Source organism: Sphaerodactylus townsendi, linkage group LG02 (assembly GCF_021028975.2).
Source record: "Sphaerodactylus townsendi isolate TG3544 linkage group LG02, MPM_Stown_v2.3, whole genome shotgun sequence".
Lineage (NCBI taxonomy): Eukaryota > Metazoa > Chordata > Lepidosauria > Squamata > Sphaerodactylidae > Sphaerodactylus > Sphaerodactylus townsendi.
In genome coordinates this window covers 65,728,770-65,745,147 of record NC_059426.1, presented here as the reverse complement: position 1 = coordinate 65,745,147, position 16,378 = coordinate 65,728,770, and the positions used below count along the sequence as shown (strand labels likewise).

At 45.1% G+C, this 16,378-nt stretch overlaps 2 protein-coding genes across 5 annotated transcripts in view; both read left to right on the top strand.

Annotated features, from left to right (window-relative positions):
- The window catches only part of LOC125427273 (protein lifeguard 3-like), a 47,446-nt gene extending 46,870 nt beyond the window's left edge, over nucleotides 1-576 (top strand). The window contains exon 12 of the mRNA XM_048486472.1: nucleotides 17-576. Within this exon, the coding sequence (XP_048342429.1) occupies nucleotides 17-163 (147 nt within the window). The 3' untranslated portion in view covers nucleotides 164-576. The remainder of the gene's footprint in view (nucleotides 1-16) is intronic.
- A 3,268-nt stretch (nucleotides 577-3,844) lies between these two features.
- LOC125427446 (protein lifeguard 3-like) overlaps nucleotides 3,845-16,378 on the top strand; it is a 33,107-nt gene continuing 20,573 nt past the window's right edge. The window contains exons 1-3 of one of the 4 annotated variants that reach the window (XM_048486875.1): nucleotides 3,845-4,407; nucleotides 6,074-6,139; nucleotides 12,683-12,790. The gene's annotated coding sequence lies outside the window, so the exon portion shown is untranslated. Of the gene's footprint in view, nucleotides 4,408-5,610; nucleotides 5,667-6,073; nucleotides 6,140-12,682; nucleotides 12,791-16,378 lie in introns of all 4 variants that reach the window. The other 3 variants (XM_048486876.1, XM_048486873.1, XM_048486874.1) reach the window with 3 other exon arrangements.

The window sequence follows — 16,378 nt, the reverse complement described above, 5'->3', positions numbered from 1 at the left end:
TCCCCCTTTTTTGCAGTTTCTTGCATATGATACCCAGTTGGTGTTGGGCAACAGAAAACATATGATCAGCCCTGAGGAATATGTATTCGGAGCCATCAAGATATACACGGACATAGTCTACATCTTCACCTTCCTTTTGCAGATTGTAGGCAGCAGAAATTAAGAATCTGAAGGCTGCTTCTGAAGCCTTCCCCAGAGGTTCAAAGGAACACCATTTTTTCTGAATATAATGCTCTGCTGCTTTGCTCTTACCTCCTGCATATGTATAGAAGCTACTGGTGGATTCATAAAGTGAACAGCAATAAGTGGGAGGCTGCAGATTCTGTACAGCGTGAGCATTGACTGTTATCCATAAAATGTCCGCATTTCTCTGTTCCCAATCATCAAACCCATGCTTTATCTAGTACCCTGTATAGAATGCACTGTATGTATGTTACCACCTTGGTGTGCAGTATCATAGTCCTTTCAACTTCCCTTGAAGTTTTGTCCTCATAATTAACTAATATGCCCAATAGAAAACCTCCAATTCCAGGAATCCACATCATGTGTGCAAATAAAATTTATATTTTTGAATAAGGTGATATTCTAGGTTTGTGCAATGGAGTGACCAGGAATTGCATTAGTTTGTTTAGCTTGACACTAGGGACACTTTCTAGGGAGTAAGCTCCACTGAGTATACTTCAGTAGGGTTCTAAGTAGGCTTTCTAGAATTATTCTCTAAATCTACAATCCAATGCACACTTATTTTAAATACTGCTCAAATAATTGTTGACTTCTGTGAAAAACAGCTTGAGTCAGGCTGTCTGGATATGTATTTATTTTATTTTACTGAAAACATTTCTAAGCTGTTTTTCTACTCAAGGTGGCAAACATGGACACATGAAGACATTTGAACATTAAAACAGCATTTAAAATAACATATACAATAATTCAGTAAAAACATAAATGTACAACACCAAAACCAGCAAGGGAGGGTGGGCCAATAACAGTTACTGGGGATATGTTTAACAAAACAAAGTAGAAAATAATGAAAAAAGAGAAAGATGAATCTCCCTGGATGATGCTATGATTAAGAGACAGGCCCTACAAGGAAAGCCTGTGTGACATGGGAATGTTGAGTCTGTGGAAGAAGAGGTTGAGAGGACATGATTGTTCTTGCAAAGTATTTGAAAGGCTGTCACTTAGAGAAGTACAGAGACTCTTCCTATTGGCAGCCGAGGATAGGGCTCACAATAATGGAAATTATGGGTGAAAGGTGCTAGCTGGATAGTAGAAATTTTTTTTACAGTAAGAGTAGTTCAGCAGTGAAATTGGCTGCCTAGGGAGGTGGTGAGTTCCCCCTTACTGGCAATCTTCAAGCAGTGATTGGATAAATGTTTGTCAGGGATGCTTTTGGATGATTCTGAAGGGAGCAAGGGGTTGAACTAGATGGCCTGTATGACCTCTTTCAACTCCCATGATTATAAGGTCTTTCTTGGGTTGTCACTCATCTAGCCCCAGATGGCAGGGGCACCTGAAACAAGAACTCCAACGATGACTTGGTTGTTACGTTATAAGTCTGCCTTTCTCACTGAGGCTCAAGGCAGATTACACAGAATAGGTCAAATACAGTCAGCCAGGTGGGACATCCAATAAACAAAGCAATAAGGTTTGGACTGCAGAAATATGAAATCTGGGCTGAAACAAAGGGTAAGCATGAAGTTGACACACTCAACAATACAGAAATTACATAGTAGGGTCATACTTGCATCAGACACTATATATCATTCATAGTAATGTAGTCTACCCCTTCACTAAAGCATCCTTCTACAACATTTTGTTACAGTACAGTCCTAATTATCTGTGTTTTAAAAAGCTCTCATGAATACCAGAACAAGCAGTTGTTTCTTTTTTCCAGTTGTGATGTGGCACCTGCAGAAAATCCTGCTCTGATTAGTGAAGTTGTCATGGCAGAGCATAGGGGGAAAGGCAGACCACGGATATGAGAGACCAAGTCCATGAAGGGTTTTGTACGTCAGTACCATGAACTGAGCCCAGTAACTGATGGACAGTCAATGGAGTGACTTCAGAATCACAGGAATATGCGTGCTTAGCCTAGCTCCTGATAATAACTAAACATTTTAGTCCATTTTATATTGAGAACCAGTATCTTTCTTTATAAGGATTAGTCTGCATTGTGTAACCAGCTGTGGTTGTAGCCTTGAACCGCAGCACTTCCCTGTGATGAAATGCTGGCAATACAAAATAGCCCAGATATATTGAGTATCTCTGAAAGAGGTGTTGAATATGATCCCTGATTTAGCAGGAACACGATAATTGATACTGGACTATCAACACATCCCACCACCTTCAAAAGGAACCATTTTGAAGGAGTACAAAATTAAGCTGGGGGTAACTGTTGTTAGAAGCTGCTTCCGTATTGACTGTTCAGTTCAATGGCCAGTTGGTGCATAATCTGCTCTCTGGCATAGTGATCCAATCACCGACCCTTGTATGAACAAAGAGCTCAGAAGTGACTGCCTTCATACCCACCCCCCCAAATATCCTTTGGGATTCTACATGTCGAGCTATAGAGCCCCCAGTCTCACTGAGCGATGGCACATGGGAATCCTAAGAACAGGGGGTTGGTGTTAGATCCCCACTGGCCATTGGTGGGGGATGGGAGGTGTTAGGCTGACCAGCTCCAGGTTGGGAAACTCCTGGAGATCTGGGAGTGAAGCCTGGGGTGGACAGGGACCTCAGTAGGGTACAATACCATGGAGTCCACCCTCCAAAGTATCAATTTTCTCCAGAGGAGCTGCTGTCTGTAATCTGGAGATGAGCTATAATTCTGGAAGATCCCCAAGCCCCACCTGGAGACTGGCATCCCAAGTGCCATCATTAAAAGGCTAACAGGGTGTCCTGTGAGCAATGACAATGTATTGGGAAGTTGAAAGCCAAACAGTCTCTTTATAGTGGCACCTTCCGGCTGATGCAAAATTGATGCTAAGGCGGAAGAAAGACATAGCTGGCTATCTGAAATAGAATGAGGCAATGGGGGCCAGGACACCTATTGGGTATTTTGGGTACCCACTGAAAATAAGCAAAGGATACCTAAATAAACCCGCAGTACCCACAGGTGCACTATAAACTCAACCTGTCTTAACAGGAAGGAAGAGGGTCAAATCACTAGTGCCTAATAAAAATCATGAGGGATGCATGATTCAGTGCACTCTTCCTATCCAGTCCCCAAATCCAGTCCTTTTCTCCCCAAGACATTTAGCACCATCTTTTGGAGTGCTGGGGACGTTTTGTGGTTCTTTGAATGAATCCCAGGTAACTGGTCTGCAGACCAAATTGACTGACCATGTTCCAATCTATTTTTGTAAATATATTTTAACTGGAGGAGGTTGGCTAATATAATGTAAACAATTTAAGAAACATTTATTCCCCCCCCCCCCATATTAATAAGAAACATTTATTCCCCTTTCCCCCTCCCCTCAAAATGGGTGCGCCATGGGGCCCTCCCCCAGGGGGGGCATGACTAGATGCTGTGATCCCTCCCCCGCATGGGTGGGCCATGACTAGATGACGACCATCCCCCTTCCCCCAAGGGTGGGTGGGCGGACCTGGACCTGATTACTCCGCCCTCCCCAGGGTGGGGGGACCTCCACCAGATGGCAGGCCCCATCCTCTCCTCACCCCTTCCGGCTTTTTCCCCTCCCTCTTCCCCCCCAGGGGGGCGGGTCACAACCAGATGACCGGCCCCCTTCCCCAACATAAAAGTCAGCTCTACACCATCTTCACTTTGTTTCCATAAACCTCCCTCCCACATCTCCCTTTAAAAGTGGTCTCTTTCAAATATTGTTCTGGGCTACCTGCAAAAGTACGTGGCAAGGAGAAGGGAGGCCGGGGCAAGCATCACCTCACTTTCTTCCTGTTCCATATGGTGGCGGGAACGGGGATACTAAAAAGTTGCATGACAAACCATTTCCATTCTCGGCTGCCTGCCATCCACCCCCGCCTAATTTGGCAATGATTATAGAATAGCCGTTCTGCCCATTCCAGCAATTACACCGTCTCGCAATCACTTGTTGCCTACAGTCCCAACTTTTGGGGATCATGAGCTTTCCGTCAGTGGTTTCGATGGCTTTAAAGAGCACTGGATCTCCGTCACCGAAGTTTAATTTGAGCATTTTCCTTTCAGCTTCTCGCTTCGTGGGGAAGCCCTCCCGCTTCATTGCTGGCTCCACTTTGTCAGTGGGCAGAAACTGAAAGCGTTTATTCCTGCTCCGTCCCTCCCTCCCCTCCCTCCTCCTCCGCCGTAGTTTCTGAGAATGCTCCTTCTGCTTTCCGGACATGTTGGTTTCTCACGCAGGGAAATTCCTCAGAGTTTGAAGAGGGTCGCACCCAGAGTCGGACAGGAAGGTAAGGGCTCCGAGGAGGGAGGCAAAATAGCCACAGGGACAACTGGCGGAGCAGGGAGGTGTCACTCCAGGGAGAAGGTTGGCTTGCCTCATTCTGCAGGGTGCGCAGCGGGTCACTCTGATTAGGCTGCTGTTAGGAGGTGGGGGGAGGGAGAGGGAGACTCCAAGTCTCCGAGGGGAGTCACAGCCCTTGAACAGAAAATGGAGCCCAGGACAAGAACTGAGTTTTCTACCCTCCAAGTGGCTCACTTGTGGGCTGGCTGCAGTCACCAGGGTGGATTCTGCTGTTTGCTTCTGGGGTCTCCAGCCCTCCAGACCTTGCAGCCCACTTGAACCTGTCCCATTCACTGACAGACATGCCGTGGAAGGGTTGGTGCATCCTGTCATTCCACAGCCTCTTGGAGCACCTGGGTCTTGAGCGGGCCATGGCAATCAGAAGGGCGCCCACAGGCAGCCACTTCCTGGCTCATTCATGGAGGCAAGGAGGGACCCATGGTCTGGACTGACAGTGCTTCTGGAGGGCCTGCACCAGCTCTGGTCCCCTCTCTCTGCTGGCGGGCAGAGTGCGCCTGTGTGGAGGCTGAATGGCCGGCCGTTTGTCCCTTCGCGCTCCCCGTCAGCGCTGGATTCGTCCTCCGTGGCCAATGGGGCGCAGCTCCCACGTGCATCACAGCTATGGCTCAGGGTTGTGTATGGCGCACTGGCTCATCCAGCCAGTGCCTGCTGCGGCACCATCGAGCTCGGCCGCTGGCACTGGACCTGGCAAAGCACAAAGAAGGCCAGCAGGGCGGGCTGTGCCCGGCTTCCCGCAGCAAGCCCATCGCTGTGCAAGGAAAGCCAAGCCAGCCGGCAGGCAGGCAGGCGCAACTCAGGCTAGTGGGGGGGGGATGATTTTCCACCCCCATGTGACCAAGTGGTGGCCGCCCAGGAACATATGACCCCATATGTCCCCGTGGGCGGTACGTCCCTGTAAGGCCGAAACTGACTGTTAGTTGGGTGAGACTATGGCAAGCAAGGAGCAGGGGGCGCTAAAGATTCTTGAGGAGATGTTCAAAGATGTCAGGTTTTATGTAGAGGGAGATAAACCCCCAAGAAACCTTCCTTGGACTCACTAATCTCCCTTTTCCAGCTGGCCAAGGAACTCTCTGCTGTTTCATCTCCAAGACCTTCTGATTCTTTGTCTTTTTGCCCTCCCCCCTTCAAGGACCATGTGTTGACAGGGGCTGAGGCAAGCTTTGGGCATGCAAGACTGCTGGAGAGGTCTGTGGGCATGTTCTGAATACTCACAGGGGGAGAGGTTTTTGGAAGCCTGGTGACCTGATGCACCCCTCCCACCCCTCCTTGCGCTGTTCTGAGACATGCACTTATGCAGGAATCTCCTTTCTACATACTGTTTGTCTATGACCTCCTTTGATTTGGTTATACTATTGGAAATACATATATAATTATGGAATTATTGGGAAGTGAACTATCCAATTCCACTGATGCTACCAAGCCTTTCCTTTCTTGTTGCAGTGGTTGCATTTGCATGCCTGCTTGCCTTACCTATAGATTTTCTGCTTCTGGGAGAGAAGACTTTGATAAACCTCAAGCTGTACACATAAAGATCAAGAGTTTTGAAGTATTCTGCACATTTTTACTGTTTGCCCTTCTCTCCTTTCGCTTAGCTCTTTGTGCAGATCTATTCCAGGCCAGACAATCTTCTAATCATTGAGTTATTTGAAACCTAAAAGGTAAGGGGTTAATTCAGTGTACATAGATTTGCAAAGGAACAATGGTATGATGGTATTTTCTCAGCTGTATGTTTTATGACATTTTTGAAGTGAAGAAGTGCACTTTGAGTGTTTTAATACCTCCACTTCTAGCCACATATTAGAAGTGACGTCTATGAAATGCTACATATTTCCATATTCTCTGGGATGCAACTGAAGTGTTGGGGGGGGGGGGGGGGGTTGAGTCTACTCTTCCCACCCCAGCATCAGACTAGGGCTAACACAATTCTGCCAGAAATATCAGATCCTGCTTCTTGGGGGCAGCTTCTGCACAACAAACATAGGTGCATGTTGCATGGAGTCTGGCCTCCTTCCTTGCATTGCCTTCCCCCTTTGAGTTGAAGGGCTGTTAACTTCTCAGGTGGAGTCATGACATGCACCAGCTAAGAAAACATCTGTTGGGGAGCTTGCAAAGAGAAAAGCAGAGCCACCACCAAAGTATGGAAAAGGGTGTTATTGTTGCAGCCAGCAGAAAGGAGGTGGGTTAGGGGGACACTGGGAACCCCTGAGGCTGAGATACAGTCTGGTGAAAGTTCTGAGTGCTGCCTGGTTGATTTTGCCAAGCAGGGATAGAAATAATCCATTCTCTGGGTTTCTAATCTGGTGTTCTGTGCCTGTTGGGGAAATTTTTGTCTTGGTTTTTGTTGCGGTGACAGTAAACCCCAATACGCACTACAGAGATGTTGGAGCTTGGGCCTTCCTACAGATCTGAACATCAGGTTCTACCCTGGAGCATTGATATACTCTGAAGTGAGCACTTTGTTTATGTTCAAAGGCACTCTTTATCATTTCATCTAGGCTAGGTCTTAAATACAAGCTCCAGGACTGAGCCCTGCCTCCCTGGTGTATTTCTTGTGAGTTCCATCTGGATCCTCTGTCTTTTTGTAGGAAACATTAATTCAGGGTAAAAGGCCTATGAGTGATGTTACAGGTTAAGATACTATGTGGTTGTCTGTGTAGCTTAGACACCCTGCCCCTTATCTTAGGCACAGGGAAATATATACCAACAGGTAATTTGTTGGTCCGCCGTGCTCTGCCGCCTGCACTGGTTGCCAATAGAATACCGAATCATTTTCAAGGTGTTGGTGTTAACCTTTAAGGCCTTACGCGGCTTGGGTCCTACGTACCTGCGGGACCGTCTTACCCCATATGTCCTGAATCGGTCTCTGCATTCGGCAGAGGCCAACCTACTGGTGATTCCTGGCCCCTCAATGATACGGCTGGCTTCCACTCGGGCCAGAGCCTTTACAGCTCTGGCCCCTGCCTGGTGGAACGCTCTCCCACCAGCTGTTCGGGCCCTGCGGGATCTTGTTGAGTTCCGCAGGGCCTGTAAGACAGAGCTGTTCCACCGGGCCTTTGGGGAGCCTAGCCGTTGATAGGGGCCCCCTCCCTGTCCTCCCTCTCCTTTATTTATAACATCAAGTGGATCCACCGCCTCATCCCCCCTCTGGGGCTCTGGGTGAACTGAAGCTGGTGCCATCTTGTTTTAATGTTAGTTTAATGTTAATTTTAATAATGTTGTATTTTAATAAGATAGGGTTTATTTATTAGAGCCATATTAACTCATATTTATTGGATTTTAATCTATTATTGTGCTCTGTTATATGCTGTTCACCGCCCTGAGCCCTCCGGGGGAGGGCGGTCTATAAACCCAATTAATAATAATAATAATAATAATAATAATAATAATAATAATAATAATAGTTTCATTATCTGTTGTGTTTCAGATGGGTATGGCTGAGAGTTGTCTTTTAAATGAAGAGGGGATTACTTGAGTAAATGTATAGCAGCGAGAGGAGCGGGCAATCTGCTTCATCAGTATGAGGCTAAAGTTTTCTAGAACTTGTGAATTGTTTCTTAGAAGAAGAGAAATGAGAGGCTGGCAGAAAGGAAACTTATGGTGACAAGTAGTTTTGTGAGTTATGCTGGTAAAAGATAGAACTGGGAGAAGTTTCCTACATAGCTCTGTTGATGCACAGCCATCTATCACTTTTCTTCACATCTGCTGAACTACCCATCCAAACTTGCTGATTCCTGTCCATCCTAACCTCCTCCTGCTATTCCTGTCTGTTGATTCCCCCAATCATCCTCTGCCAGGCCTTGGCAAAAGCCCCTTCTGCTCTTCCATACTGTTGCTGCATTTGTGCAGGTAGATTCTGTCCCTGCTTTTGGCTGGCTTTCGGTATAAGCAGTTTATTTTGAGCCAGCATGGTGTAGTGGTTAAGGTGTCAAAGTAGGATCTGGGAACCCCAGGTTCAAATCCTCACTCTGCCATGGAAAGTTGGGGGATGACCTTGGACCTATCACACTCTCTCAGCCTTGACCTGGCTGGTATTTGGATGGAAACCTCCAAGGACTACCAGGGGCATGATGTGGAAATGGGCAGTGGCAAACCATCTCTGCACCTCTCTTACCTTGAAAACCCCATGGGGTTGCCATGAGTCAATTGTGACTTGACAACAATTTTTTTTAAAAAAAGTTTATTTAAATATTTATTTAAAACATTTTAAGCCGTCATTCCACCCAACTTAGGGACCCTGAGGCAGCAAACAATAAAAACATTAAACAAAGTTAAAAACCCATATAAATATATAAAAACAATTAAAAGCAAAAGAGAACAGAGGGTTCCAGTTTCAATTTTTGGTATTTCCAGTTAAAATGATGAGGTAATAAGTGATATGAAAGACCTTTACCTGGGTCTTTGGAGAGCTGCTGCTGATCTGAGTAGAAAATACTGGCCTTCACACTTCAATATAAAATGTTTATGTATTTATTTACATTATTTATAGTCCACATTTCTCACTGGAACTCAGGATAATTACACTGTGCAAGAAAATGCAGTCAACAGGATGGGACCTCTAATAAACAATGTAATAAGATTAGGATTGTGGAAATTTGAAGCAAAACATAAATCTGAAAGAAGGCATAGCTATCAACATCATGCTGCATGGTGAAGACTTGCAGCTCCTTGAGTGCTGCTGTGTTAGCCACAAAAATGATTATTATTAAAATTTTGACTTGTTACCAAATCTCTCTGTTAATGAGCACATTCTGTTGTTTTAGCCAATTTCATAATTTGCCAAACTCTTAAAAACCATTTCTTGAGGCAACCCAACTACTTGTTCGATATCCAACAGGCTTTACACTGTCTGTTCTGACTTTCCCAATGTGTTCCATTCAGTGGTTTCAAAGTAAGGTAGTGGCACATTTTCTTTCAGTTTCTGCCACTGTTGAACAGAGGAAGAAAATACCACAAAGAAACTTTGTAGCATGCCGTAAATGGAAATAGAAATAGATTCCTTTGATTATGATGCTGCATTTGAATGCCAGGCTGAGGAAGTGACAGCTGCAAAGTTCAAATTAAGCTCTTGGGTTTAGTGTAAATAGTCTGAACACTTTACTGTTGTCACTTCACGTTTGGGTCATTATCATAGCTTTCTTCACTGCAATCATTAATATCCGTGTTGTTTTCCTTCATCATTCTCAATAAGAGTTCCGTGTGTTCTTGTTCAGTTGATTCATGTACTGTCTTGAATCCTAGAGAATGTTTTTACTCACATTTTGCCTCCATATTCATCCACAAATCTCACTGTAAATGACACTTTTTCAGAGTGACCTGCATCCGGCATGCTATCTAATATGACAGAATAATATTTAGTTGTGTCCAGCAAGTTTCAACACATTGTTGGCTGGAAGGGTGGTCAGTTCACTTTGAATGGTTTTTCCGCAATAGTGATAATTACACTCATTCGAAAATATGTGCCACAAATGCTCATGGATTATCTCATCATACTTGCTAAGCAATAAATTTCCAGTGTTACCTGTGAAGAGTTTGTCTGAAGGTCCCCAGAATGTCTTAGTTATATGATGCCAAGAACACGATCGTAGCCAGTAAGCATTCCAGCACACCCCTCCAATTCAGAATGTCTTGGTTTATAATCCATTGGTGTTCTACGTCAATGCACAGAACAAAGAACACACAGAACAAGGACATGCGCACACACCAGGACAGCATGTAACAAACCATGTTGGAAAAAATGCTCCTCATATACACTGATATAGATATAGATGTATGCATGCTGTCAAGTCACATCTGACTTATGATGACCCCTGATGAGGTTTGCAAGGCCATTGTCATCACAAACCTGGTATTCCTTGGAGGTCTCCCATCCAAATACTTGCCAGGGTTGACCCTGCTTAGCTTCTGGGATCTAGTGAGATCAGGTTAGCCTGGGGCCTGGGTCAGGGTACATACACTAATATGCATGGCATGCATGACCATAATTCCTGTTCCCCAAACTGGCTGATTTCCCTTTCCCAGCTTGTGTTAGTGTGATCTGTTTCTTAGGGTTAATTGCTCCAATAATGCCATATCCTTGTCTACCTTTACCTCTCAATTGTTATGCTGACTGTTAGTGAACCATGCAGAACTGAAGCATCAGGAGAAACCTCTTTAATAGTGGTCTTCAAGCTGTTCTGTTTCTTCCCCCCTCCCAGTGGGTGTTAACTTTAGAGCACTCACTCCCTGGGTAACAGGGGGGACAACCCTCTCAGAAACGTACCGTTTAAGACTGGAGAAGACTGCTGAGCTCTGCATACCAGCTTGTGGCCAGTGAGTCTCTCAAAGGTCAGCCACAAACTAGCAGTTGAAGTTCAGAGGCAGAGCAGTGTGCCTCAGCACAAGAAGGCTAATGGCACCCACTTCCCCCTTCTTTCTCTCAGAGACTTCTACACAGAGGCAGCTCTTGGTTAGCAGACGCTTGCAGTTCCAAAGGAAGCCCATTTATAAAGGCCGCTAACAAACTGTTCCTCTGATTGAGGGTCCTGAAAAAACAATGGCAGGACCACATCTTGAGAGAGGTGGAATCTAGATACTACCTAGGGTAAGTGTTGTAGGCTAGATCTCAACACTGCTTTATTCAGGAAAAAAATCTGTTGCTGTGTAGCCAGGGCATGAGAAAAGTTTATTTTATTAAGTAATAAGTGAGGAGTACATTGAATATAGAAAATGGAGCTTGAAGAGAAGTTTTTCTGTCCCAGTCTAAGGCCTTTGGATAAATTAGCAAACCAGCTTGTGTGTGAAAGGGGGGTGGAAAACAACAGGATGAAGGTATTTCACAAGCTGGTTTCTTTGTTCCCCAACATAAACAATGCTTCTCAAATACTAAGGAAGGCCAAATGACTTAAGAGTGAAAAACATGTTAAAAGGTCTGATCTGTTACGTTTGGAGGAATAAAGAGAGAATAGTTTCAAGTAACCCAATAATGCTTCCACCAGCAATTTCAAGTTCCCTTTTGATATTCTGATATAGGGCAGATTGATCTGTTGTATAGTCTGCAAAACAAGTATCTATTGATATTTGAGGGGGGGCGGGAAACTGCCATATAGCTACATTCTGGACAGGAGATAAGGAAATGGCTTTGGGATGGAGAAGTTTGAAAAAAACAACAACTAAGAGCCAGAAAGGCTCAATTTGAAGGACCCTGATGAACATTAATTTTTGTTATGTATAATCTTTGGCCTTTGATGTAATACTTTGGGATCTATAAGAAGGACTGAGTTTCTTTGTTTTAGTGTGCCTTTCCCTAATGCTGAACAGACCTCTGTCAGTTTGAAATAAAATTTCGCTTTATAAATTTTATATCGTGGCTCTTGTTTAGCTTACAGATGGCACCAGCCAGTGCTAACAGATGGAGGACCGCAACATAGTGGTCTCAGATCACTAGCCCTGCACACTAAATTGATGGTGACCAGGAATGTTGTCTTTTTTAAAATAGATTTAAAATTTTTCTCAATATACAATCCCCGATATATACTTTTACGCTACTATTACATTAATACAAAAGAAAAATATGAAATACAAAAGAAAACACACACAAATTTAAAACATAGCTCTTACACTAACTAGACTCAACCTATTATAAGCAACTAAACTACATAGCAAAACCCCATATAATGACTTCCCGCTGTCTCGTTGAATTCTAATCCATTCTAAGTTCATGAATCTATTTAAGATGAAACAGTTTATCAATTACATATTGGATCATTACTAATATTCTCATTCTATCTGCTCTTTTCTTTTAAATTTCAAATCCTGCAATTATTTCTCTTCTATCATATTTTTTCAATAGATAGTTTGTAAAACATTTCCAGTTTTCTGCAAACTCTTCCATATTACTGTTCCTTATTTAAGCTGTTAATTTTTGCTATTTCTGAGTATTCTGTCACTTTTTGTATCCAGTCTTCCAGTGTTGAAATGTGTTCATCTCTCCATTTCTGTGCATACAGTACCCTTGCAGCAGTAGACAGATACATGAAAAAACAGTCTGTGTTGATTTGAGAGGAACACTGTCTTGTAAGACAGGAACCGTAAAGGGCATGAAGCCATAGGCTCAAATGGAGGGCTCTTAAGTTGATTTATAACCAGTGTTAGGTCCCATGAGGAACAGGGGCTTTCACGGGCTGGCACATATTGAGCACTTTCAAAAACCTCTTCTATAAAAGAACAGAAAATAGTGATCTGAAGCCCACACCATCATGGAATGCAGAGATGGCTGCCAAGTGGACCTTCAAAGATGAATTGGCTAAGCCAGACTCCTTCAAGGAGAGTAGGTAAGTAAAAACAGTCCTCCAAACATTAAAGGGGTCTAGACCTCTCTCCTTTGTACAGTCCACGAACCTACTCTGTTTAGCTGAGGCCGTTTCTGCACAGGCAGAATACAGCGCCCCAGGGATGGCAAAAACGCCGTCCCTGGGGAAGCATTCGCACAGGAGGTGCTGCTGCTTTGCAGCAGCACCGACCTGACTGGCCCAGAGTGACATGAAGCTGCCGCTTTAAACCTCGCTTATCGAGCGAGGTTTTTGATAAGCAGCGTCTTCCTGCCGGCACAGTGCGAACCTCACCGGTGGGACGCTGCCGCTTTCTCCATCGCCTCCACTGACCTGGCTGTCCAGCACCGCTCTGGAGGGCTGCAGAGACCCGCCCACGCTGCCCTCCAACCCCTGGAGGTCAGAGGGCAGCGTGGGCGGGTTCCTGCAGCCCTTCAGAGCGACGCTGGACAGGCAGGTCAGTAGAGGCGACGGACCAGAGGCAGCTCTTACAAAACTGCCTTTCTAGTAGCGATAACACCTTTCAGGTGAGTTGGGAACCTGGGGGCATTAAGGGTTGATCCCCCCCTTCACTATGTTCTGCAAATATTAGGTAATCTTACACATCAGTTTAGAATATTTGACCAAGATTATGTCTCAATTCCACATATCCCAGGACCCCCTGTTGGTGTTATCCCCCCCCACACACACACACACACCATCCTGGGAGGCAGGAAGGGCACTCCATGTATTGGATGTTAAAAGAGCTTTATTATTTTACATTAAGCAACCAACTCCTTTTAGGATTGACAACAATCTGTCTGTTTTGGAGGGCATAACAAGAGAAAGGCTCTTTCCCCACATTGCCTGTCTAGATGAGTTCTGAAAGCTATTCAATTAGCTTATGAGTCTCCAAAGGTCCAGTGTCCTTTAACAGGGTGCACTTCACTAGGTTGCAGGCATAATCTGCATTCTCTGCCAAGGTTGATCTGTTAGACATCTGCAGGGTTGCCACGCGGTTCACAACATCTACTTTTATCCAATGTTATGTGATGGGTATGGATTAAAAGGGATTCAGCTGTTGGGAGAGCAGCTCTGCAAGCATTATTCAAGTAAGGTGAGGCACACCCACCTCCTCAGTGTCTAAGGCTTGCTACTCTCTCATGTGGGACTGCACAGCAAGACCAGAAGATGAAAAACAGCATTGCCCTTAACTGTAACTGTTGTTTGTCAAGTGGTCTTCTGTGCAGGCACACATCCCGCCACTGGCGTAATGCCCATTGGGCAAGGTGAGCAGCTGCCCAGGGCATCACCTTGTGGGGGGCATCAAAATGCTGGGTTCGTTTTTGGGTATTTTAGTGGTTTTCCATTTGTGGCCTGCAGGAGGTGCAGTTTTTAGGCTAGCGACACTAAAAAATTCAGCTTATCATCAGGAGACTGTTCTTATGCTACCCCCCAAGTTTGGTGAGGTTTGATTCAGGGAGTCCAAAGTTATGGACTCCCAAAAGGGGTGCCCCTATCCCCCATTGTTTCCAATGGGAGCTAATAGGAGATGGGGGCTACAGTTTTGAGGGTCCATAACTTTGGCCCCCCTGACCCAAACTGCACCAAACTTGGGGGGGATCATTAGGGCAGTCTCCTGATGAGTCCATGAAAGTTGTGAGACTGTGCCTTCAAAAATGTGCCCCCCCAGCCTGAAACCTCCATTGACAGCAATGCAGAAAACTCAATGCAGAACAAAGATTCTTCGGCAAATTTCGGGATGTTCTTGCAGGGAGGGCATTCTTGGACGTATCAGCACCAAAATTTCAGGGTCTCATCAGGAAACTGCCCTGATGATACCCCCCAGGTTTGGTGCAGTTTGGTTCAGGGGGGCCAAAGTTATGGATTCTCAAAACTGTAGCCCCCATCTCCTATTAGCTCCCATGGGAAACACTGGGGGATGGGGCACCCCCTTTGGAAGTCCATAACTTTGGACTCCTTGAACCAAACCTCACCAAACTTGGGGAGTAGCATAAGGACAGTCTCCTGATGATATGCTGAAATTTTGGTGCTGATATGTCTAAAAACTTCACCCCCTGTAGGCACCAATGTTCTGGTGCAAAAAAAAATTGGTCGTGGTAGAGTGGCCGCTCATGGGGGGGGGGGGGCATCCAACTCAGGTTTTGCCCAGGGCTACAGTTTGCCCAGGGCTGCCTCGTTACACCCCTGCATCCCGCCCTCCTTCTCCATTGTGCCTGCCTACTTTTGAATGGCACAGAATCTTTGTGGCAGTGGAAGGAGAACTGAGGAAAGAGTTCTCCTCCTCCCCTTTGTCATGTGATTACTTGGGCAGGAAAAGCTCCCTCAGCGTCACTGGTGGGGGAGGGGAGTTGCAGACCTTCATAGCTGCAGAGCTTCATAGAATCTTGTCAGAGCTCTCTGCAGAAGGCCTGCGTGTGTGCAGTCCTATATGTGCCTGCACAGAAGATCACTTGACAAACAACAGTTACAGGTAAGTGCAACACTATTTTTACTTCTTATAGTCATAAGAGTCTAACATAGGAGATCTCTCTGGGTCATTAAATAATCTAGATAGCCAGCAAATGAACAAGAGATTGTTTGTGAAGTAATTTTTTGGCACCTTGATGGTTGCCATATTAACAAGTCTGGGTTTACATTGAAATTACCTATTGGTTATGTACCTTCTTTGTATCCTTAGGGAGGATCCAGCCATCCCATCCCCATTGCAGGAAAAGCCACTTAAATAAGAGGAAGGCTCCTTGTGCCACTAAGTTGCTTTCAACAGATGGTGACCCTATGAATTAAGAACCTCCAAAACATCCTATCATTAACAGTCTTGCTCAGGTCTTGCAAACAGAGGGCTGTGGCAGTGGCGTAGCACCCACCCCGGGTGCGCCCCAGTGTAGGGGCGTGGCATGGCATTCTGGGAGTGTTCCAGGGCAGGTGGTGCTGTGGCAGGGGTGCAGGGCATAGTTCCCCCTCATTCCTGGGCACAGTTCCCCCTCATTCCACCCCTTGGCTTTGGCTTCCTTTATTGAATCAATCCATTTCATGCTGGGTCTTCCTCTTTTTCTGCCTTCCACTTTTTTCAGAATTATATATTTTCCCATAATATGACCAAAAATATGACAGCCTAAGTTTAGTCATTTTAGCTTCAAAGGAGAGTTCATGCTTGATTTGATCTAGAACCCACTGATTTGTCCTTTTGAGGGTCCATGGTACCTGTAAAACTTAACCTTTGCTCAGTGGAGTGGTGGGATAGAGGTGGGCCCCACCTATTGTTTCATTATACCTGCTAGTTTTGTATACTTTCAATTTATTTACCAAGGTATACTGAAAGAAATTACTTGTATAAGTCTTAAAGGGGGAAAAGGGAGAAAACTAACAAGTTTCTGAGAGTTTCTGTTCTAACCTCCTTTTACCTTTTAATTTCCTGTTTCCTTTAACTCTATGAGCCCTCACAGCCCTTCTTTCTTTCAGTCCTTCTTGGAACTGTCTGTGCAGAGAGTGTAGCTAATGGAGAATAAAATATGCCTTGAGAGATGTTGAGTCTGTGAGTTCAGCTTCCTCTCTTCAGAGCTACACTGACTTGTAGGAAGCTTCCAGTGC